The sequence below is a fragment of the Octodon degus genome, unplaced genomic scaffold (assembly GCF_000260255.1).
Source record: "Octodon degus isolate 3935 unplaced genomic scaffold, OctDeg1.0 scaffold00274, whole genome shotgun sequence".
NCBI lineage: Eukaryota > Metazoa > Chordata > Mammalia > Rodentia > Octodontidae > Octodon > Octodon degus.
Genome location: NW_004524850.1, coordinates 356803 through 382154, shown reverse-complemented (window position 1 = coordinate 382154; position 25352 = coordinate 356803). Strand labels below are relative to the sequence as shown.

Sequence of the window (25352 nt, the reverse complement as noted above, 5' to 3'; positions counted from 1 at the left end):
AGGATGCAGGAAAGAATAATCCATCACCTGCAAGATGATGCAAAGATGAACAATGTGAGACTAATAGGCATCAATGAGAAAGGAGTCAACACAAATGACATTAAAAAAATATGGGCAGAAGTAATAACAGAATACTTCCCAAATATGAGGAAACAATCTGACATTCAGGTAACTGAAGCATACAGAACGCCAAGGAACCTCAACCCAATGAAAATATGCAAACAAATATACTATCTTAGTAATATTTCAGGAGAATGAAGCAAAACATCAGACAGTTTCTACAATAAAATTATAATAGCAAAATAACAAAAAAGAACTAAGGGACTAAATGAAGTCTGTCCTATGAGAGAAAAACCTAAATGGTGGATGCCCATATCGGGAAAAGCAAGTGTTAGCACAGAAATAACCTAATAATGCATCTCAAGTTCCTTTAAGAAAGGAGAGGCCGGGGAGATGGCTCAGTAGAATAAGCACTTGCCTGGCAAGCACAAGCACCTGAGTTCAATCCCTGGTTCTGGAAAAAAAAAAATTACAGGACTCCAAATCCAAAGTTCTGGTGAGAAGAGAAATTAGAAATGCAAAGACAGGAATAAATTGATAGGAAAATACTATGATAATTCAAACAGCTGTTTGAGAGAATAAATAAAATGGACAATATCTACAGGCCATCTTACAAAAATGAGAAGAGCCCCAAATCCAGGTAATTAGAAACTAAAAGAACAAAATCTTAATCAATTTGTGACTATCCTGGCAGGAAACACAGTCCATTGCTATAAGTGGCCACACCTGAAAAGCAGAATGAGTCTGTGTAAATAATGTTTTGGTGTACCAGAAGTTTCTGTTAAAAGCAAGAATAATTGAGACTGAAAGTTAGAAGAAGACCAGGCATGGTGGCACACAACTGTAATCCCACATCTGAGGAGGCTGAAGCTGGAGGATCGCTGCAAGTTCCAGACCAGCCTGGGCCACAAAGTGAGCTCAAGGCCAGCCTGAACTGCATGGCAAGACCCTGTCTCCAAAACACACACACACAAAAAATAATGAAGCATGTTATTAAGGTCAGAATATATATTAATAAATATGAAGCCAACACAACAATATAAAAATCACATCTCTGCAGACAAAAAGATTTTTTTTAGCTAGTAATCTTTTTATTATATGAATGTACTTTATTTAACTAGTCACATTTGCCTCCAATATTTTAGACAAAAAGATTTTGACAAAATGCAATATTCAGTCATGATAAAAAGTAATGCAAAAAATACATATGAAATTACCATGACTCTGTTTGGTAAAAGTCAATTAAAAACTGCTGGTACCTTGGCACTAAATAGGAAACTACTGAAAGCTTTGCCTCAGAAATTAAGAAGAAAAGGTCCCCTGTGGAAACACTTTAATACACACCTCAAGATTTTAGTCAGACCAATTATGAGTAAGAATAGTGGATACAGATATAAAAAGAAGTAAATTATCATTATTTGAAGATTACCTGTTTCTCTACATGAAAGACCTATAAAACCACCAAATACTCTTTTTTTTTTTTTTTTTTCCGGAACCAGGGATTGAACTCAAGCCCTTGCGCTTGCCAGGCAAGAACCATCTGAACCATCTCCCTGGTCCCTATTACTCCTAAACTTAATAATCAGATTCAGAAGTGTAGGATGATGCAAAATCAAAACATACAAAGCAGTAGAATTTCTATGCACTGTGGATGAAAGCATAAATTAGTGAAACAACTTAACTTACAATAATAAGAAGAAACATTGAACGGGGGAGCTGGGTGTCCGATTCCGGCCTGCTGTGTCACCACCCCACCACCACCACCACCACCGGGGCGCACTGAGACTGCGATTGAGACAGAGCATGGTGGTGTGCGCCTGTAATTGCGGTGCTTGGAAGGCTGAAAAACAGTCCCAGCTGCGTAGTGAGACCCTGTAGACCCCGTGGACCCCATAGATCCTGTGGACCTTGTGGACCCCATAGACCCCGTGGACCCCGTAGACCCCATAGACCCCGTGGACCCTGTACTAAATACATAAAAAAGAGAAAATTAAGCAATGACCCTAAGCCAGGAAGCGAAAACCTCCACCGTGAAAGGCCCATTTCTCTGCAGAAGGAGACTGAAGGGCAATGTCAACAAATGGAAAAAGATCCCTGGTTCCGGGGGGGAGGGGGGAAAGCTAAAACAAATGGAAACAGAGGCTGCAAAGTTGGATCAATGGGATATTGTCACAGTGGCTATAATTTAAAAATGAAGATTGAGATTTAAGACAATTCTATTCAAAATAGGAAGTTGTTTCTTCACAGAATGACAGAAAATAATTGAATAATTCATGAGAAACCAGAAGGAGAGCAAAAGCAGGGCTCGGCCGGAACAGCAAGGCAAGCAGTGGTACCAGCCCTGGCTGCAAGCTGTGCTTCCCTGCTAGAATACTCTGAAGGTGGACAAGAAGATAGACAAAAATGGAAGAGTAGCGCCTATTCTTGGACAGGTGAAGCTAATGAAGTGAGAAGGAATTTTTTTTTGCGGGGGGGCTGGCTTAGGCTGCCTTCAGGGTGGGTCTGGTAAGGCATGTGAAGCTGGGGATCGAACCACGGTCCCCCGCACCTCACTGTGTTTGCATGAGCAGGCGCTTAAACAACTGAGCTAACCGGCAGACCCTTAAGGTGAGAAGGGATGCGCTTTGAAAACTGTTTTGCAGGGTTCAGTGAGATAGCTCAGCAGACTGAAGCGCCTGCTCAGGCAAGCTTAGGCAAGCTCAGTGACCAAGGTTGGATCCCCAGCACCACAAGCTTCGCCGCTCCCGGGATGGGCTGAGCCGGCCACAGAGTGTGGGCGTGGTGGTGCCCGCCTGTAATCCCAATGCTGGAGAGGCTGAAAACAGGAAGATCACTAAGTCCGAGCTCTGTAGTGAGACCCTGTAACAACCAAATACATTAAGAGGAAAACCGTTTTTAGATCAAACACCATCCCAATCAAAATATGAAAACAGCATTTCTCATTTAATGGGGGAAAACTGTAAAGTGCTCCTAAGGAATCTGAAGAGACCTCAAGGAGCAGCAGCAGCAGCGCCGGCCAACAGGAGGAGGCAGGGAGGATCCGAGGCCTGGACTTCGCCGTGTGCTGCAAGCACACACTGATAAACAAAACAAAACATCATTGGATCAGCAAGATGTCGACTTGAGGGTCAATAGAACAAAACAGAGGAATTAGAAACCACTCCAGAAGCACTCAGCTGAATTATATTTGACAAATACAATTCTCAGTTCCGCCAAAAAACAACAGCAAGAACAAACTTTCCAAGGAGGAATGGATTTGCTATTTAACATGCCAGCGGAAAAGCTGGCTTTTCACGTGTCAAAGAATAAACCTAGACCTCTCTCTCTTACCTTGTACTAAAATGAAATGAAATCAGATCAAAATTGTGTTAACACCATTACCCTCTCCTCCTAGTACTAAGAGGTAAAACAATCAAAGACCTCCGTGTAGGCAAAGACAGTGTAAACAGAATCTTAGTTGTATAAAAAATTACAACCAATATTCAGTAGAGGTGATCACACCACATGAAAATGCTTCTACACAACGAACTGTTAAGAGACAAGGCACAAAATGGCGAAGTGTTTTCAAGCCTATGGATTAGAAAAAGTCTGGTATACAAAATATAAGAAAAAAAATTTTAAAAGCCTTACAAATTTAAACACCTAAGGGCTGAGGAGATGGCTCAGTGGAATAAGCGCTTCCTTGGCAAGCACAATGGTCGGAGTTCAATCCCTGGTTCCGCCAAAAAAAAAAAAAAGAAAAAAAATTTAAACACCTATTCACAAATGGGCATTTTAAATGGATGGGTCCTTCCTGGAAAAAGGAAAATTGACCACTAGGCATAAGAAAAACTGATCAAAATTGTGGACCCTTTGAAGAATGTGAGTTGAGGCATCAGCGAGTTTCTGTTTCACTGTGGAAAGAATGGACACAAGTAAGAAATGAAGGAATCATAATTGGCGAAGGACCTGCATGCAGCTATGACCTGGTACAACCACCTCATAAGTCAGCACAGAGATTCCTCCAAACGCTGAGGATGGCCCAGCTAGTCTCTGTGTGTTTGAGCAGATGATGTGAAGACGTCCTAGCACTGTGATGCAAACACGCCTGTGCTTCAAGAGCGTGGTGTGTAACAGATAAATGTGAAAATCAGCCTGAGTGTCCAGAGGCAAGAATGGATGGAGGCAAAGCACTATGAATGGGTGCACAAGGGGTCACGCCTGCCTGGGAGGAGAAACTTGGCCGTTTGCAGGAAAATTGTTTCACCTCGAACCCATCACGTATACTGATGTAAGGAACACAGTTTAATTTGCACACATTTTCTCCTCTATAGAAGCCACAGATAGCACTGAAGGGAAAGAAAAGACGTACAGGAGGAAAAGTGAAGGTGGACATCTGGAATGTGGAAACCCAGCGGAGGAACAAGGGTGGGGTGGAGGACGCAGGTTGGATTGGAAAAGAGTAGGGAAATGTGGAGTGCTGTGTGCATACGTGTGATTAATATGGTCCCTGTCAGGTATGTGTTTGTCATGTAAATCTATATTATACATATTATACAATTATATATAAGTATTTATAATATAATTGTATGACATATTATATAATTATATACTGTATATATATGGACCTACCTAAAATTATACCAACTATTTACACTTTTGCTCATACCTCTGAAATAAATTTATTATTTATTTATATTTTAATTTTATTGAGAAACAAATATGAATGAGACAGTTTCAAAGCTGATTTAATAGGACATTTTTGATAATCGATACATTGTACATTGTTATCTTCTCAGTGGTTATCCATAGTACAAGAAGCAGACAGGATAGCCTGTCCAAACACTGTTAGTACACCTCTTCTCATTGAATTAAGCAAAAGTAACTGTATATCTATCCTAACTATTTTGTATATATAAATACAAAATGATCTTTCCTTTGTATCCCCCCTTTTTATGTTTAGTCCTGTCAGAGGTGAATATTCTATTGGTATCTAAATACTACAGGTATTTGAATTCAGCTAAGCAATCCAACACTGTCTAGCAGTCTATAATATTAGTGGGTTATCCTCAGAAGTTATTGACTTTAGCCTTTTACAGCTCATTGTATTAATATGACTTTACTTTATATACCTCGTTTTTATACTTTTCTGCTGGATGGTTAAGACCAAGATAAAGCAAGACCTATATAACATGAAATTTAACTTTTGTATCTGATAAAGTCAGTCAAGTGCCTTCAGGATTTATCCTGTAGCCCTATGCTGCACTTTGTAGATCCTTTGTCAGTGTCAGCCATGAGGATGAGTCACGGCCATTGCTTGACCAATTTGCTCTCTGTGAAAGCCTGAGAGAATGTTTTTTCTCTCCATGTGACTCTCCCCAGGCACACTCTACATCATGGATCACATTCCTCTGTGGCTCCATAATCTCCTTGATTAGAAAATTTGGAGCACAACTGAGTTACATGTTGTTACAGTACAGGTTCTCCTATGTCCCGAGTCTTCACTGATCTTGAAAGGCTAGGGCCAAAATGTTGGCTGACCTTGCAGGCCTTCCTTTTCTCCAACTTTGATCTGCTAACTTAGGTTGTTAATCCTCCAGAAGAGAAGCTTATTACTAACCTGCAATATATGCAGTTTGGTTTACCCTTTCTAAGTATCAAACATCTTTGGCATATCATGGAACAGGTATTTTCCATCAATATTTATTTTTAAATCTTTTATTCATTTATTTATTTGGTGCAGGGTCTAGCCTATAATCCCACCACTAGGGTGCTGAAAACAAGAGGATCGCTATGAGTCTGAGCTGCGTAGTGAGACCTTGTACCAAATACATTTAAAAAAAGGGAAATAAAAGTATATTTCAGTGATGAGTTTGGTCTTTGTAGTTATGGTAAAAAATTTCCCGGGGCCAGGGAGATGGCTCGGTGGAATAAGTGCTTCCCTGGCAAGTGCAAGGGCCCAAGGGCTCAATCCCTGGTTCTGAAAAGAAAAAAAAAACCCCAAAAAAACCCAACAACAACAACAAAAAAAAAAAACAAACAACGACAACAACAAAATTTCTCCATTTTAGCTTATACAGCTAACAAAAGCTGTGTTACTTTAGAGACAGTTTTTTTTTTAATATCATACATAGGAAATGCTGCTGATTTGAAAGGTTATTATAACTCTTCGGCATTCTGAAGAACCCTAATAAGGTCGATTGCCTGTTTTCATTCCCAAACTTATTCAGTATAGTTATACTCTGGTACTTTACAAGCAAGTATAAAGGCTTGGAGTCCCATCTGAGGACATCAAGTTTTAGACGGGTGCTTAATTTCAGCATTCTGTTTAAGTAATGGCAGACCTAGTGGTGGCCTTCAAAAATGTACAATCTATGACACCTTTGTCACATTTGGGCACCTTATCCAAGAGAGACATATTGTGTCCCAAGTGTTCAGATCAACCGTGATTTTCAGACTTTACTTGATAATATTACCTGGCTTTGCCCAACCCTTAAGCTGACTACTCAGGACTTAGGTCTGGTGTTTCACGTTCTCCAGGGGACCGGGCCCACACCTCTCCAGGGACACGTACCCAGAGGCTACGACTGCCTCCGATAAAGTGAACCTGGCTCTTCCTGTGCTCAGCTCTCTAGGATTGGCCCCTCTCTGCCTACGCCTTCAGTTATTTTCCCCCCTCGGCGTAGGCCCCCTGGGGTCCCCGCAGTCCCGGGTCCTTTCCACTGTGCACACGCCCCACGCTCCCCGTGAGCCTCTCGCCCCTGCCGTGGCGCTGTGGTGGAGCTGCTCCTGTGGACGAGCGGTGCGCTCCAGCTCTTGGCGGTGAGCTGCAGTCGCACTTTTCCCTTTTCTTCGTTTCAACAACAGTGGCCACGGGAATTTTCATCCTCTTGGCCATCTTCATCGGCTGACTTTCCTGGCATTAGTCATTGTCAGGGTCCTTCAGGTGCATTTCATTAATTTGCTTTCCTCGCACTCTTTCTTTTTCTTCCCTTCAAAAATGCTCTCAGGTCCCCTAAGAGGAGGCATCTCCATGTCCTTGGCAGGACCGTATTTCTGTGTTGGAGGCCACGGAAGGTCTTACCCTCCCAGAGTGCAGGATATGGGTGTGTCTTCTGCCCAAAAGACTGAATTGCAAGCTGGCCTATGGGCTACAAGGTTATCCACTCCAATTAACCTCTGTGCAGACAGCGCTTATGTCTGTGGTGGGATGTTCCCCATGGAGACGCCACTATGTACAGTGGTTGAGGTCCTTTTGATCTACTTGACATTTTCCAGTCTGTCATGTGGTCATGTCAGATTCCCTCTTTTATTGGTCATAAACATTCCTGTTCCCAGCCTCTGGGACACTTACTGAGGGAATTCCTGCCATAGACAAAGAATAGGCTGTTATTTTTGCTTAAGAAAGCAGATTTGTTGTTGTTCTTCTTGTTGTTGTTTAAGCAGGCACTTGCTGTCTAGTCTTGAACTCACTCAGGAGGCATGTTGCTCCAGAAGTCCCGATCCCCCTGCCTCCACCTCTGGGTGCCAGCACCAGCGGCCAGTGCAGCGGTGCCCGGCGGATAGAAGAGCTCCCCCAAGAGTGTTGCTGTGGGCAGTGCCCAGCAGCCTGCATACTTCATTCACACCTCGCCTGCTGAGTCTCACAGGCTTATTTTAATCATGCAATTCCCCTGTGCTTGAGAGGTGGGATTAGAGAAGAAACGGCCAGTACTGGCGAGATCTTGCATGCTAAACTGGTAGGAAGTAAATATGCTGAGCATGCAGTGACCCCTACTTCCACTTATCCTGTCACCGAAGTAGCAGTAATCACTATGCAATGTTTCAATGATGATAAGCAGAAAGGACCTCCAGTAGGATCGGCCACATGCTGAAGCACGTAAGTGGCAGTACTGTATTCTGCACTGCAGGGTAGTTCATGAAGCATGGGACAAATTTAATGCTTCTTTACAAAATCGACATAAATTTATCCCTGCATTAGGGTGAGTACCTGGAATACCTGGGCATAGAAAGCTGAGCATTCCCATGAGGTTGGGGACAGCCTGGACTATACTGTGATACCTTATACCAGAAAGGAAAAATAAATAAGTGAGACCAAATTTTTAAAATAATCCCCAGTTGATGACTAACTAGATTATCTAGGAGTAATTAACTTAGGTTAGTGTTATGTTGTGTGCCTAGGTGTCTCCCCAAAGCCTCACTCAGTTATGAGGTGGCTTCTGGAGTTCATGACTGATTATTGTGCATGTGGGTGCTGCGCCGGCCCTGGGCAGTACCTTGCATTACAGTGTAAGGAGGGGAGAGGGGCCAGCCGGCTGCCTGAGTTGCTGCCATCTCTCTGCTCTGCTCGTGGTGCCCACCATGAAGGGCTGCCCTGTGCCACGTGCCCCTCTCCCGTGCAGCCAGCTGAGTATGGCCTGAGAGACCTGCACTGACTCTGAGCTAAATAAACCTTTCATTCCTTCATTTTGAGCATCAGCATTTGTCCCAGCATCAAGAGAAGAGCAACGGACACAGGTAGTGTGAGCTATTCTGTTCCCAGTGTGAGGGCTGCTTACTGCATTTGTCAGCTACATTTCAACTATGTTATTGGACAGCAACAACCATGATAAACTGAGTCCTTACTGAACTGAAGAACGAAACAGTGCAGGACAGTTTACAGATCACTGCATTATCAGCAAGTAAGGCACAGCAAAGCAGGGGCTCCAGCCTGGGGCACAAAAGCCCAGCAAGAACTGCATTCACAGACCCTAAAAAGATGATGGGCAATGTGACTGTTCTCAGAATTGGTTTCCAGGGAGCATAAAACTCTGAACTTTAACTCCAGTTTGCAGATGGAGCTAAGAGGGGAAAATGTAGTTAGGTTTTCCTCATGGTGATGCAAACCATCCCATATGAGGATGAAACCCTGTGGCTCTCCATCTGTTTACCACAAGCTGTGGGCCGGTGAGACAGCTCCTCGGTCTAGAGCGCCTGCGTAGACAATCTCAGGCAAGCACAGGGACTGCAGTTCCATCCCCTGCACCACATGCTGTGCCACCGGGCTGAGCCGGCCACCAAAGAAAAAAGAAATAAAAAAGTAGAACCAGAAGTTGTCATGATACAGATTAAAGAAACTGCCATTAAGGAAACCAAAAGATATCTGGGAAGAGTTCCTGTTCTCTAAAAGGGAGAAATAAATTTTAGGAACTCGGAGGTTAAGAGCAGAATATATTTATTTGGGAAAGAAAGCTTCTGTCTGAGAGACAGTCAGAAGGGGACCCAAGTAGGTAGCCAAGGACCCTGTCTTTTCCCAGGATTTTTATAGCGCAAATCCACAAGGTGAGGTGGGTCCAAAGGGGAAACATGGGAACTAATGAGGTGGGCATGAGGTGGGGTAGAAGTACCATGAACAGGTAAGAAAACAAGCATAATTTCTCAGCTAAGATCGATTAAATTAGGGTCAAAAGGAGAAACCACTCAAGCAGCAAGCAGCCATCAATGCAGATCAGGGACCTGTGGTATAAGGGATTGCATTGATGACTTTCTGGGTTTTTTAAAAACTTTTTTTTTTTTTTTTTTTTTTTTTTTTTTTTTTTTTGGTATGGGGGATTGAATTTAGGACCTTGCATTTGCCAACCAGCGTTTCTGGTTTCTTCAAAGTGATTCTTATATTTGAAATACCAATCCCAATGCGCATTCCTGGGGAAGTGTGTGGTCCCCCTGTCTAACATTTTGTCCCAGTTCTGGCCACGTGGGTGAGGCACAGTCGCAGGGCGTCTTCTCTTCGAAGCTGGCTCTTTGAGGGCGCCGCCCTGTCCGGCTGCCTGCAACGTGTCTACCTATCGCGACTGCCTACAAGGGTCGTCCCGGCGGGAGGGAGGCGACTGCAGCCGGGAGCACCGCGGGGACCAAGCCGCCGCCTCGGTCCCGAGTGGGGCCCTCGAGCGCCCGCCGCCGGGGCGGGTCCTGCCTGCTGCGGACGCGCTTTTCCCGGGGACCTCGCAAGGGGCTCGCAGAGTACGCAAGCAACCCCATTTCAGGAGGAGAACGCTTGGAGCAGTGAGAAAGCAGAGGTTTCATGTGAAGTGAGGTTGACAGTGGAGGAAAACACAGCCGCGCACACAAATTACTGCGTGACGACCGCTCGTTTCAGCTGCAAGCGAGCAGGCAACAGTTAACCTCCAACTCGCTCAGGACAGGGGGCGGGCAGCGGAGCAGCAGCCAATCAGCGACGCCGAGGCGGGCTGCACGAACTGTCCAATCAGGAGCGTCGAGGAGGGCGGGACTTCCGGTGCCGGCTCCCCAGCTGGAGCCCGTTGCAGAAAGACCCTCAGCGCTCAGGACCGCCGTCTGCGACTCCCGCCGCCTTGGGCTGCGGAAGGACTCCGGGGGGACGCCCGCGATGGTGAGGCGGGGACGGAGCCGGGGGGGCAGGCGGGGCTGCGTGCTCGGTGGGCGGCGGGCGGCTCCGCGCTGTGCGGGGCGGGCTCCCCTCGGACCTCCGCGGGGTGCGTGCGCGGGAATTGCTTAGTTTCGCTTAGTTCTGCACCCCTCTCTAATCTCCTAATCCACGCTGATGTAAGGGCCGAGAGAACGCAAAGCAAGGTGTAACACTGCAGTCCGCGTGAGTGGGCTGGAGCGCTTGCCAGGCATCGCGTGCTCTCCCGCCCACTGGGAGACCCAAACAATTAGCGCGTTAGTTAGTTACGTCAGGTCCTCAGGAGGAGCCCGGACAGCTGGAGCTCTGAGGACAGCGCGGAGCGAGGTCCTGAGCACAGAGGAGGCTCTCCGTGTGCGCTCGGGTGGCTCTGGGTCTCCTGCCTCCAGCCTCACCCTCCTGGGCCTGTTTCTCGCAGAAATAGAGGCAGAGGACTCGGGAATCCAATGCAGAATTGTAGGGCAGGGATTGCAAGAATAGGTGCAAAGCCGCTGCGTGTGGGGTTGGGGACACTCGAGAGTTGAATCACTGACACGCCTGGGATGCAGTTTTATTTTATGGGTGAGCATCTCAGTTCTACCCCCTCCAGGGGTCACTGTGCGATTGGTTATGGCGCGTGGTGCTAGGGGCTGAGTCTCGGGCTCATCCAGACCCGTTTATCAAATAGAGAGCTTAAAGGAGCAGCTGCAGCGACACAGGCACGGCAGGGGAATTGCAGACTGCGCAGGGCCGCCTCCTGTGACCCGGAGGCCCTGTCTCCTCTCCACCCGAGAGGACCCTGGCCCTGATCTCACCCTCCCTGAGGGTCGCAGCTGTCCCTACAGTAGGGGAGTCTGCACTGGAAAGAAGAACCATGGCTCCCTGAGTGTTGGAGGCATCCTCGGTGGGTGGCTGCTCCAGGCAGAGCTGTTGGAGTTGAGCAGAGCGAGGGGATGGGTCAGTTACTTGGTGGCCAGTGATCGCATGTGACTGTGTGTTGAAAATACACATTTTTGGGGGCTGGTGAGATGGCTCAGTGGTCTAAAGCACCTACTTAGAACAAGCTAAGCAAAGCACAGGGACCGCGGTTCGATCCCCCAGCACCACATGCCAGCCAGCCCTGCCCCCTGGTGGGCTGAGCTGGCCCCCCCCACACACACACACATAAATAAATAAAATTTTTTTAAAAAAGAAACATTTTGATCTCCGATTCTTAAGCCAGTTTCCTTGAAGGTTTAAAGGAAATTGGGAAGCTAGAAAAACGTGGAGATTTTGCACGTGAAGCTCTTGCAAACTGGGGAGCTAGTTAGGCAGTGGATGTCTCTCCTTACAGCAGGGAAGGCTGCGTCCCGTTTCCTGAGGAAGCTCAGTGTTGGTCTGCTATCGGCAGTTCCCAGCATCTAATCTTATTTTAATTCTCAACATGGCTTGCTCCCCAAGTCACCCCAGTTCCTTACCATAGCTACATAACTGTCCTTCAGTCAGGCTGTTTTAATGAGGCCTTCCAGAGAGTTTAGAGCCCCGAAGAAAATGGTGCGGCTTTTAATGTATTACCAGTGTGAAAGCAGGTGGGGATTTCTGTCAGTGCAAATAATACAAATAACTGAATTGTGGCGACATCCTTAATTTTGTCACACACTTTGTGAAGTGCACATGCCCCTGCTTCACAGTTCTGGGAAAATGAGACCAAGCTTACTTGGCTGCTGATCTGCCTTGAAACTTTGCCACAAGTGACTTTCCAGATCACAGAGTTTACTCAACACTTTGACCTCATTAATGTAGCCAGTGGGCTTTGATCATGGGGCCGCCTGGCGTGAGGACAGTGTACATCGGACAGGTGCGCTCTCCTGCTGAAGGGACGTTCAGCTGGCCGAGAACCTTAAATGACGAAAACCTTAAACGCTTTTCTTCCTATTGTTGTAAATGGTATTGTTTCCCTAATCTTTGCCTCCAACCATGGTGTATAGTAATTGTATAGTAATTCTAGAATTCTGTGCCTTGATTTTCCATCACCCCACAGTCCTGCATCTGGCTATTAAATGTAGGAGTATGTTGTGTTTTCTTAGGTCCTCGCTGCCTTCCTGCTGCTGTAATGTGTCCAACTGCATCTTCAGGGCAGTGATGTATTCCCTTGTCATAGTATTTTATTTCTCAAAAAAATTTTTTTCCACTTATGTATTTGCTACAGGGTCTCACTATGCAGCTCTGATTTGTAGTGATCCTCCTGTTTTCAGCCTCCCCAGTGCTGGGATTACAGGCGGGAGCTACCACACCCCGACTCCTCCCTCCTCATCACGCCCTGGGGGCGAGGCTGGAATGGCAGCGGGACTGGGGATGAGCCCTGGTCCCTTGGCTTGCCAAAGCAGGCATTTAATCCTCTGCGCTGACTCACCTGCCCATCTTCCTTTTCTTTCTTTCTTTTTTTTTTTTTTGTGGAACCGGGGATCGAACTCAGGCCCTTGCGCTTACCAGGCAAGTGCTTATTCTACTGAGCCATTTCCCCAGTCCCTGAACCGCCCCCCCCCCTTCTTTTTGGCAGAGCCAGGGATTGAACTCAGGCCCTTACACTTTCCAGGCAAGCACTTATTCTACTGGGCTATCTTCCCAGCCCCCATCTTCCTTTTCTGTCTGTATCATTTTTCTGTCCTTCTCTTCCCTAATTGCTTGGGCTAAAGCTTTATTCAGTCTATTTAAAAGTTTTAACAGTGAACACTTTAATGTGGTACAGAGTCTCACTGCGCAGCTCAGATTCCTAGTCATCCTCCTGTTTCCAGTCTCCCCAGCGCTGGGATTACAGGCACGTGCCACCACGCCCGGAGTCAGTCCAGGCTCAGTGCGCCCGGAGGCGGGGCCCGCAGTGCATGTGGATTTGGGGATGAGCCCCAGTACCTGCACTTGCCTAATCAGGAGCTTAGTCTGCTGAGCTCTCTTGCCTGCCCAAACACTCTTGTGTGATATTTCATATTCTATGCAGTATTGCTAGTAAGTTTTTCGTAAATGACTTTTATCAGATGGACATAAGATCTTTCTATACCTTTTTGTGAGAAGAAAAAAATTATGACTAAATATTAATTTTGTCATTTTATAAATTTATTAAAATGAGTTTGGATGCTTCATTCTTTCAGTTATTATTTGGTGCTTTGATCTTTACACGTACTTTCCATGCAATTGCTGTGTCCTGGGGGTGTCCTTGTCCTTCTAAGACCTTGATGTACACGATTATGTTGCTTTGTGGACTGGCTCAGTTTTTCTGACATGGACATTCACAGATATATATACTGCCTTTGCACCTAGTGTATGCATCCTGTGACACAGTTTTTTGGAATTGTTGAATTTAATGTTCATAGAGGAATAAACATTTCAATCATATGCAGTACATTTGGCTGACATGAAGCGGTGGGCACAAGCCAACATGCGCTGAATGCTGGCAACTGCCACGATGCCTGGAAGATAACTTACTTCATACTGGGCTGTGATTCACCTGGAGCTTTTCGTACTTTGTGTTTGAATATGTTCCCGAGTTGGGCTGGTTGGTTTTCATCCTGCGATTCACCTGTGCTCGAGCGGCAGGGTTACAGATAGAAGCCACTGCACAGTTAAGCTTTTCTTCACGCTAATTCACTAGTGTGAAAACATTGTGCTCAGGATAAAATGTCCTCTATTTTCACTTCTGGTGGTGCACTAGCAGTACGTATGATGCAGTCTTTTGGTTAGCACTGGAAGTGAGTCGCAGTAAATAGGTCCTCATATGCACGCCTGTGGATGCAAGTGGCGCATTGTGCAGTGTGGTGTGGTGTTGCACCCTGCGTAGCTATCTCATGGTCCTGGGGAAAATGGAAATGGGATGAGGAAAACGGAGAAGAGAGACAGAACTGAGCTCAGCTGGAGGACTTCTCTCTCCCACTGGCAGAAGACTTTAATAACTGTAGGTATGTTTATTCATTGTTGGTACAGGGAATTGAACTCAGGACCTTTGTTTTTTTAAATCTGTGTAGTACAGGGTCTGCAGGGTCTCACTACACAGATTGGACTCATAGGGATCCCGTTCTCAGCCTCCCAAGTGCTGAGATTATGTTGTGCCACCACGCCCAGGCCGGTCTCAATCACTGTCTCAGCACACCTGAGGGGCAGGGCTGGCACAGCCAGCTGGGATCGAACCCTGGTCTCTGCGTATGCCTAAGCAGATGCTTTAATCTGCTGAGCTATCTGGCCGGCCCCCAGACCTTGTGCTTTCAAGGCAGGCCCTTATGCCACGGAGCTGTTTCCCTAACCAGGGATATGCATCTGTGCCTTTGATAAGACTTGCTTGGGAAGCACAGGGCTGAGCAGCGAGTAACGCCTGCAAAGGCTCTTAGTGCGTGTGCTTTTCTGGCCTATGGTAGCAGCACTGCTGGAGGCGCTTTGCCTTCTCTTACCCCCACACGTGTGGCCCATCTCCAGCCTCAGCCACTTCCTGCAGTGTAGTTCATGAGCCAGGAGCCATTCAATATTTCATTGTAAAATACACAACCTTTTCTCTTCTGTGGTGGTGTATGTGTGTAATACCCACACAGAGAACACCGAGAATTGCTAATTTTGAGGCCTGCCTGGGTTACAAGTGATGCAAGGTCTCAAAAAAGAAAGATAAATAAGAAATTTGAGGGCCGGGGAGATAGCTCAGTGGAATAAGTGCTTGCCTGGCAAGCACAGGAGCCTGAGTTCAATCCCCAGTTTCGCCAGAAACAAAACAAAATTTGGCTGTTTCAACATTATTTACTTATCTCTGTATTTTAGACAAGGGTTTCCAGGGTGTTCAGGATCTCACTACTAGATCAGACTGGTAGTGATCCACCTGTTTACAGCCTCCCAAAAGCTGGGATTACAGGCACGTGCCACCACGCCCAGTGCCCAGTCTCAATTTCTGTCTCAGCTCACCCCAGGGGTGGGGCTGGTACAGCAGGCCTGGAGATCAAACCACTGGCCCCTGCACCTGCCTGCAGGCGCTTTAATCCGCTGAGCTATTTGGCTGGCCCTAAACATAATTTATCTTTTTTTTAAAAAAAAATATTTATTTATTCATTTATTTATTGTGTGTGTGTGTGTGTGTGTGTGGCCAGCTCAGCCCACCAGGGGGCGGGGCTGGCTGGCATGTGGTGCTGGGGGATTGAACCGCGGTCCCTGTGCTTTGCTAAGCTTGTTCCAAGTAGGTGCTTTAGACCACTGAGCCATCTCACCAGCCCCCATAATTTATCTTTGAGACAGGGTCTCACTGTCCTGTTTGGGCAGACCCTGTGCTCCTTATTGTAGACATTACTCTGGTCTTGAAATAGCTATCATTCTTTCTCCACATCCTGTATTCTGGCATTACAGGTGTGCGCCACCACACCTGGTTCCTGGCCAGCAGGGTGCACCGGATTTCTGAGGCCAGGTCACCGTGCCTGGATTTCTGGGTCCAGCGTGGCATGTGGGGCTCGGTATCAAAGTCCAGAATTTGTGCTTTCCAGGTAGTTGCTTGTCCCTCTGAGCTGTCTCCCTAACCCAACATATTAGCTTAGTTTAGGCTGATGTACAATGTTCCCAATGTTAAGACCAAATATGCTTGCCATTCATACTTTCACCTCGCATTACTGGAGTGCAGGCCCTAGTAAATCAAGTACCTACTGAAATGAAGGACAAACAACGCAAGGTATTTTAAAAAGCACTGTAGTAGTAGCAAATAAGGCAAGAATGACACATGGTCTCAGACAGAAAATTTGCATGATGCTTTTGAGTGGAAGTGACGTCACTTATTTCAATCACTGAACAGATGTACTGATAACAAATCCACTATAAATTTATAGCTAAAGCTTATGAATCAGAACACACAAACTGTGTGACCACAAAAATAATTTTTAAGAACTGATGTGAGCTTCCTAATTAAAAAGCATCATTACCAAAGCACAAATGCTATTTGCAGCATCAAAAAATTTAAAAATGTTGTGAATAGAAACCATCCAGTCAACATTAATATAGTTAAAAACTCCCGAGCATGTCCTTGCAGATAAATCACATCTTTATAGGGAGCTTGTGGACAGCTTAATGATTACACTGCTCTATACTCTATTTCTGTCAGCTGGTCTCTGATGGAAGTACTGTGTGAAGGCTCACGAGAATGCAAATATTTTTTGAATTGCAAATTGAATAACTGACTCCAAAACAAGAGCCTAAAAAATATAATCTAATGATATAAATTATTGTAAGCACATGATATCAATGGCTGATTCAGAAAAAATATGCAAAATGATACACTGCCTATAATCTTTATTCAAGTTGAGATAGGTATATTTTCTTTGAATATTAAAAATAAACTTAATAGACACATTGCTTCAAAACACAAACACATTTACAGAAGTCATTACTAATAAATTATAAACTGTTACATCTATTTAAAACTCCTTGCTAGCACAATGGATGGCAGGTAGTAAAAGCTGAAATACAAGGCAGTGGAGAAACAATTGAGGAGAATTCACTTTTGGACTCAGGTTACAGCAAAATTACAAAAACCAAAACGAAACAAGAAAACCTACAAAAGATTGAGCCCCCTGGCACATACACAAACACAAGTCACTTAAAATATAGTTCTAACATAGTGCAAAATGAAGACCGTTATCATCCCTTTTAAATTTCAATGCTGTGGCTTAGAAGACACAGAATTATGGATGCACTTTTTTTGTTTTTAGGTATTGAACTCAGGACCTTGTGCTTCCCTGGTAATCACTTACTCCACTGAGCTATCTCCCTGGCCCACAACATGATTTTTTTTTTTTTTTTTTGTATTTTAGGGAAGGGTGTTCCCTACGGGGCGTTCTGGGTCTCACTACTAGATCACACTTGCAGTGATCCGCCTGTTTATAGCCTCCCAAGAACTGGGATTTACAGGCCTGCGCCACCACACCCAGCCTCAATTGCTGTTTCAGCACGCCCCGGGATGGGGCCAGCACAGAAGGTCTGGTGATCGAACTCCCAGCTCCTGCACCTTCTTGCAGGCACTTTAATGTGCTGAGCTATTTGGGTGGCCCACAACATGTGTTCTTGAAGAACTTAGAGTTACTACTTTGCACATTCACAGGATTTGATGCAATATTCTTTTCAACCTGCAGTGCAACTGAGAATTACTGTACATCAGGTAATGTTTTCTCACAATGCTGTTTCTTTGCAAAATGAACTAATGCAAACTACTATCCTTGACATTCCTATGGATTTCTCCATGGCAAGGTCATGTTTCAGGAAACTTCATGTAAAAATAAGGATTTCTCCTATATTTATACTAACACTCCTGATATTCTAGGTTTGGTGATGCCCCTGACATTAAACAGTGCGTTCAGGGCTGGGGAGATGGCTCAGTAGAATAAGCACTTGCCTGGAAAGTGCAAGGGCTTGAGTTCAATCCCTGGTTCTGCCAAAAAAAAAAAAAAAAAGCCAACAGTGTGTTCTCATACTACATACACAAGGTTTCTCTTTGGTAGTTCTTTCGTGTATTTCTAAGTTTCTGAAGCGTTTCCATACATTTCCTTGCATGTAAGTTATTTAATGTATTTTACTTAAGGAAAAATCCTTCCAATACTGCTGATATTCTGAATCCCACTATGAAGTCTCCATTTACTTAACATAATTTGGACTGAAAGCTGTCATATACTGTTTATAAGAAAAGGTTCTACCCCATCTCACTCATGTCTGAGTCACTTCATACACTGTTTCCATTCTGTTTTGTATGTGCATGATGCTTACTGCAGTGAAAAGGCTTGAGTTTATCGTTTAGTCATCCTCCCAAGGGGGATCTTTCATGTACTTCACAACATTCCTGAGTACTGAAGTCACATGTTACTTACACAGAGAACATTTCAACAGTATATGTTCAACTCTTTTCCAACCCTTCATGTTCTGAAAGCTTTCAAACACTGCTTGTATGTCATGGGTTTCTCCCTAGTGTGAGTGCTTTCATTTATTTTCCAGCAATGGTTTTGCTATGGAAAGCTTTACCACAATGCTTCCTTACCTAGGGTTTTTTCCCCCAACTGTGAGTCCTTTCATGGACTCAGTAACTATGTGGTAAAAGTTTCTCCACATCAATTACAATCATAGTTCCTTGGCAGTGTGTCATTTCACACACTTGATAATAACTTTTTTGCCTAAAAGCTTTGCCATACTGTTTACATACATAGGGTTTCTCTGCAGTGGGCGTCTTTTTATGTGATGAATTCTTCCCCACACCTCTTGCATAAACACAGTCTCTCCCTCCAGTAATCACTTTCCCATATCCTACAATCCTCCTCTGTGCTGAAAGCTTTCCCCCATTGCTCACATACGGTTTTCTCCAGTGAGTCCTCTGAAGTACTTGGATATGACTGCAGAAAGCTCTTCTATACTCCTTACATACCTAGGTTTTTCTCTGTAGCAACTCCTTTGATGTACTTGCCAATATTTGTATGTGCTATCTTTTCCACATTGCTTACATGCATAAGTTTTACCTTCAGTGACTTTCATGTACTTTATAATCATCCATTTTATTTATTTAATGTACTTAGTAAAGGATCTGCAGGGTCTCATTACACAGATCAGACCTGTAGCTATCCCTCCTGTTTTCGGCCTCCCAAGAGCTAGGATTTTAAGCACACCACCATACCGAGTCTCAGTTGCCATCATCTCAGCGTGCACCAGGGGCAAGCCGAATACGGTAGGCCAGGGATCGAACCCCAGGCTCCTGCGTGTGCCTAAGCAGGCACTTTAGTCTGCTGAGCTATCTGGCCGGCCTTACAAACATCTATTGCAGTAAAAGCTTTCCCACGTTGCTTATGTGCATTCAGTGTCTCCTCACTGTGAGCCCTTTCATGTATCTGCATTCTATGTTTTTGCCTAAAAGCTTTTCCACACTGCTTACATGCACAGGGTTTCTCCCCAGTATGAACCATTTCATGTCTTTGCAACTCATCTTTTTTCCTAAAAGCTTTTCCACACTGTGTGCATACGCAGGGTTTCTCCACAGTGTGATTCCTTTCATGGCCTTTAAGATAATTTTTTGAGGTAAAGGCTTTGCCACATTGCTTGCATACATATGGATTATCCCCAATGTGAGTCTTTTCATGTCTTTGAAGACTTTTTTTAATACCAAAAGCTTTGCCACACTGCTTACATACATAGGGTTTCTCCCCTGTGTGAGTCCTTTCATGAATGTGACAATCATTTATTGTGATGAAACCTTTTCCACATTGTTTACAAACATGGGGTTTCTCTCCAGTGTGAGTCTTTTCATGTCTTTGAAGATTGTTTTTTCTGTTAAAAGCTTTGCCACACTGCTTACATACATAAGGTTTCTCTCCAGTGTGAGACCTTTCATGTGTCTGACAGTCCCTTTTTGCACGGAAAGCTTTCCCGCATTGCTTACATACAAAGGGCTTCTCCCCTGTGTGAGTTCGTTCATGTACTCGATAATTACTTTGTGTTCTGAAAGATTTTCCACACTGTTTGCACAGGAAAGGTTTCTCCCCAGTGTGAGTTCGTTCATGATCTTTCCAGTTACTGTGAATGCTCAAAGTTTTCCCACACTGCATACATACATAGCACGCGTCCCTCGTGTGACGCCTTTCGTGTATTTTACAATAAGCCCGGGTGCTAAAAGCTTTTCCACAGTGCTGACATACATAAGCTCTCACTGCAGTGTGAATTTTTTCATGTTTTCGGCACTGACCATTTGTTATAAAGGCATTCCCACACTGCTCACATACGTAGGGTTTGTGACCAGAGTGGCTCTTTTCATGTAGTTTAAAATAAGCACAGGTGCTGAAAGCTTTTTCACATAGCTTACATACGTAGGGTTTCTTCTGTATGTGAGTTCGTTCATGTTCTTTGCATTTTCTCTGTGTACTAAAAGCTCTTCCACAACGCTCACAAACATAGGGATTCTCCATAATATGAGTTCTTTCAGGATTACTCAGTGAAGTGTGACTGAAGGGTTTTCCTCGATGTTTACCTTCATGTGTGTTTTCTCTAGAGTTACATTTTTCATGAGTCTGGACATCATCATGAGGATTACAACATTTTCCAGTTCGAATATTATTGCATTTAATGCATGATTTGGCATCAGGTTTCTCCTCGATGGTACTTTCTTCACTAAAATGAGCATAGGATTTTGCACATGGCACATATTCATGGGGCTTCCTTCCAGGACTTGTCTTCACATGTTTCTGAAAGGACTGGAGTTTGCTGCAGGCTTTCCCATGTTTGTTACAGGAAGACAACTTCTCTTGAAATCCCTTCTTCCCGTGTGGTTTGGCTGTAGTGTGAGCCATTATGGGACAGTCTGGCGAAGAACGATCATCTAGCATCCTTCTCAAGTAAATACGTTCACTGGGTTTTACACCAACAACTTTCATGCGCATGTTTGGTTCTGGAGTCTGAGAAACTCCTTCTTCATGCTGATAGCATAATTTATATTGAGAGGATTTCTCTACCTTTTCACATCTGAAAAAGTAGTAAGAATAAAAAAAAAATCACATTTGTTATACTAGTGACTCACCATGAGGAGATCTGCTTTGATGCCCCCTAAGAATATTTAAATAAGTACCCACAGTACACCTGGCATAATTGCTTGGACAGAGCTTTCACCAACACAGAAGGATTCATTTTCAGTTTGTAATCTACCCATTTGTGATACACAACACTTACATATCTTGATGAGACGTATTCCATATATTCAAGTGTTTTAATACCTTTTCCTCTATGGCTCCATTCCTCCCCTTACACCGACCTTCTTTACCCACTCCAAACTTTCCACCTCTGTATTCTACCATTTCTTCTTTCTTTTACACCTTAATGCATGTTTTTGTAATTCTCATGAAAATGACAATCGATGAGAGCGAAATTTCTGAGTTCTTCAACCATTATCAAGAGATTATGGGCTGTAGACCCATTCATCCATCAGCAAATGCCATCACTTCATTGCTTTCTGAAGGACACTATGTGATTTTGCATACAAAGTGCATGTTTCTCAGTGCTGGAAATTCAACCCGGCCATTTAGCACTGAGCCCAATCTAATGATTTTCACTTTTATTTTGAAACAGGGTCTCATCATTCAATTGTAGTTGCCCAGACTAAGGAGGAATGCAGGACCTTTGCGCCTCAGCTTTTTCCAGAGCTAGGGTTCCAAGCATGTCCTTTTCATACCCAGGACATCCCACACTTCCTTAATCAACCCATCTGTGAGTGGCCATGTAGGCTTTTGCCAGAACTTAGCTATTCTAAGCTGTGCTGCTAAAATGGGTGTTTGTGCATCAGTGTCAAACACTACCTAACTTTGTGGAGTTATATAGTCCCAACAATAATATGGGGCTGCACCTTCCAATAGTTTGGAACAGGAAGGAACTGTGTACTTTGGAGAACTTGAAAGTAACTTTCGTCCAGCAATTGGCATTCACCTGGATTTTTTTTTTTTTTTTTTTTTTTTTTTGTATTTTAGGGAAGGGTCTGCAGGGTGTTCAGGGTCTCACTACTAGATCAGACTCGTAGTGATCCTGTTTACAGCGTCCCAAAAGCTAGGACTGCAGGCACGACTGAACTTTGAAAGACACAGTGTGTTCCATAATTTAGAACTCAGCTCTCAGTTTACACATGAATTTTGTTTGCTGTACTCTTATCCTCAATTTCTGAATGCATTCTCCTTCAACATACCTACAATCTTGAACATGGAACATAACTCAAATGTGTGTTGTTTTTATGACAGGATCTTAGTAATATCTGCTGGCTTTGAACTCACTGTGTGGCCCAGGCGGAACTGGAACTTGCAGCAGTTTTCCTGCCACAGCCTCCTGAGTAGGGGGATTCCTGATGGGCACCACCAGGCTGGATGTTTCAACATACAGGAGATAAAAACAGCACTTTCGGCATAAGAGCTATATTTCAGATGTTTGGAAATTTCTAAGAATCAAATGTCAGAATAGACATGTAGGGGCCGGGGAGATGGCTCAGTGGAATAAGCGCTTCCCTAGCAGGTGCAAGGGTCTGAGTTCAATCCCTGGTTCCGGAAAAAAAAAAAAAAAAGAATAGACATGTTGAACTGTCCAATGCCTTGGAGAAATTTTGTGAAGATTGAAAATAATGTGAACATGGTTTTAGTTTGCTTGGGCTTGATATTCTGAAATTTGCTGAATATAATTCTCATGAATGCAGATTACCTTAGATTGTTCCTGCAAGTGCTATTCTTCTCTTCACTGGGCTGTTGATGTGAGTTCCTTCCTGAAGCACAGAAACAAATATAATGATGACTTGCTACGTACACGAGGCTCAGTACGCTGCTAGTGGATGCGTGATCACACTGTAGCTGTGCATCGTATTTTCATCTTGCCATTAAGGAGAGTCCGCTGGTGAGCACAGTCCAATATTCTGTGAGTGCACAAATGAGAAAATGGTATCTTCCTTACCTACAGCAGCCACATTCCTCAAGTTTTCCCACATCACATCTCTGTAGAGCTGCTTTTGGGATGGATCCAGCAGAGCCCACTCCTCTTTGGAGAAGTTCACGGCCACATCCTTGAAGGTCACCGCCTCCTACATCGTGATACACATATTTCCAGGAAGGAGGGTGAGAGTCTCAATAAAATGCATCGCAATTCTACTCATAAAACCTCCCATGAAGCTATTTTCCAAAGGTTTATACTTCATGTCTTGACCATCAAAAACTTATCCTCCATCTATATGCACTTGTCGTACAGGAGGCTCGATGGTACACTGCAATTCCTTGCTAAAGCAAAAGCAGAACTGAGCACGATTTCTGCTCTGTACAGGGACCCCATGAAAGAAAATGTGTCAGGGAGCATCTTGGAAGGGTTTAGACTACACAAAGCAACACAGAGGGGCCGGGGAGATCACTCAGTAGAACAAGTGCTTGCCTGGCAAGCGTAGGGCCTGAGTTCAATCCCCGGTTCCTCAAAAAAAAAAAAAAAAAGCAACACACAGTCCTACTACTGTCACTATAATTGCTGTAACTCATCACACACATATCCCAGGAGAAGGACTCAAGGCAACCACTGCCACAGTGGTAAAATTTGCATGGTAACTTAGAGTCAGGCAATAGACAGTGGGCATAGCCACAGCACTGAGCAGAAGAGAAGCACAGCCAAGGGTCAGCACAAGAAGATCTGCTAAGCCCAGGCAGGACACACACAAGGGAGACAGGAATGAATGCACAGCAGGCTGACCGTCATCCATGAGGACACTGGACACAACTTTATAGAGATGGAAAAGCAGACAAGGAGAGGTGCCTGGAGGTGTGCAGGCTGCACTCGCTCCAGACAGCATGCTGTGCAGCATGGCGGGGTGAGCAGGTTCAGCAGCCAGGGCAGTGGGAAGGGAGCTGCCGCGAGACAGCCAGGAAGCCAGGCTGGGAACCTGGGACAAGGTTCAGCGCTTCACAACAGGCACAGCTGTCACGTCTGCTAAGATCCAAGACAGCATGACGACACAGGGGTGACACCGAAATTGAGACACAGACCAAATTATAAAAACTATGTTATTATACAACTTGTTGGGTAGTACATTGTCATTTTTTTCATCTACTCAGTTAAAATCGTGAAATTCACTGTAGAGAAAGATAAATAGGATCTATTCCATTTCTTTTTTTTTTTTTTTAAATTCCATTTCTTTGTTTTTTTTTTTTTTTTTTGTGGTGGTACTGGACAATAAAATCGGGGTCTGATCAGGCAGATGCTTAAGCAAATGTGCTGTACCCCAGGCCATAGGAGTATATTAAATTCCTAAGTTATTCAGCCAGTCCTGAACAAATAACTGTGTTTTGCTAACACTGACTACAGGAAAGGGCAAGCATTTGCAGCACTGCAAGCAGGCCTGGGGGATCAGGGTGCATTACTCCTCAGAGTGAGCATGTTCTAGTAAAAGCATACTTGATTTTGGTATTCCATAAAGTGGACTCGGTGAAAGCACTTCCTGTTGCATTAATTACTTCAGTGTTCTTTCATCTGCATATCACCACAAAATCCAGACACCTTATTTATTACCTACTGAAGCCAAAATGAGATGCAAACGATGTTCTACACTTGGAAATTCCACTTCTCAAAAGAGTAAAGCAAGGGGACCACAATTTAAAGTTCACAGTGGGGCCAATGAGGAGGAGACTTTATTGGTATGAACATAGGATATAATTGCAAGTAACATGAAATTGCCCTCAAATTCAAGTACTATACAGCACACAGTCCAAGCACCATCAATACACATATATAAATGGTTGCAGCAGCAAATGCACCATCCCTCAGAAATGCAAGCATTTATAATGAACTTAAAAATATTCATACAAGTGGTATTAGATGTACTTCGTTTATAGAACAAGACATGTTTCTCCACAAAAAAATCCTTTACCAAAAATTCTGTTCCAACCTATCCCAGTACAGACTCTCAAGACAAGAAGAGCTTGGAGGGTCAGGGAAATGGCTCAGTAGAATAAGTGCTTGCCTGGCAAGCACAAAGGCCTGAGTTCAATCCCCAGTTACACACATACACACTCACAAAAAGCTTGGAGTGAAGTATTTCAGTGTCTAAAGTAAAAGAAACTTTAACCTAGATTCGTGTACTTGGCAAAATTATCTTTCAAAAGTGATGTAGAAGGGCCAGGGAGATAGCTCAGTAGAATAAGCAGTTGCCTGGCAAGAGCAAGGGACTGAGTTCAATCCCCGGTTCCAGAAGAAGAAAAAAAAAAAAGCTTGATGTAGAGAGCCTGGGAGATAGCTCAGTGGCTTGACAGCCTGTCTGGTAAGTGCACAGTCTTCAGTTCAATCCCTGGTACCAAGGAGAAAAATAGTATTGATGGAGAAATAAGGTGCTTCCATGAAAAAAGAACACCTGAGGAAACTGAGGACTGCCAAACCAGTAGTTGAAATGTTTTGAAAGAAA

General features: G+C 44.3%; 2 protein-coding genes across 2 annotated transcripts in view; one reads left to right on the top strand and one right to left on the bottom strand.

Annotated features, from left to right (window-relative positions):
* LOC111814145 (zinc finger protein 431-like) overlaps positions 1 to 25352 on the top strand; it is a 629125-nt gene that overhangs the window by 479524 nt on the left and 124249 nt on the right. The gene's annotated exons all lie outside the window — the stretch shown is intronic.
* On the bottom strand, positions 19116 to 22940 carry LOC111814147 (zinc finger protein 709-like). Its single transcript, XM_023706903.1, has 3 exons — positions 22871 to 22940; positions 22625 to 22685; positions 19116 to 20914 (listed from the first exon to the last, which is right to left on the bottom strand). The coding sequence occupies exons 1-3, from the start codon at positions 22902 to 22904 to the stop codon at positions 19168 to 19170; spliced, it is 1842 nt and encodes a 613-aa protein (XP_023562671.1). The 5' UTR covers positions 22905 to 22940; the 3' UTR covers positions 19116 to 19167.

Excerpts from the sequence above, each read along its gene's own strand:
- LOC111814147 (XM_023706903.1), bottom strand. The coding sequence starts at position 22,904 with ATGTGGGAAAACTTGAGGAATGTGGCTGCTGTAG. Across the intron at positions 22,686-22,870 it reads GAGGAATGTGGCTGCTGTAG|GAAGGAACTCACATCAACAG; the intron begins GTAAGGAAGATA and ends TCTGTGCTTCAG. Across the intron at positions 20,915-22,624 it reads ACTTGCAGGAACAATCTAAG|ATGTGAAAAGGTAGAGAAAT; the intron begins GTAATCTGCATT and ends CTACTTTTTCAG.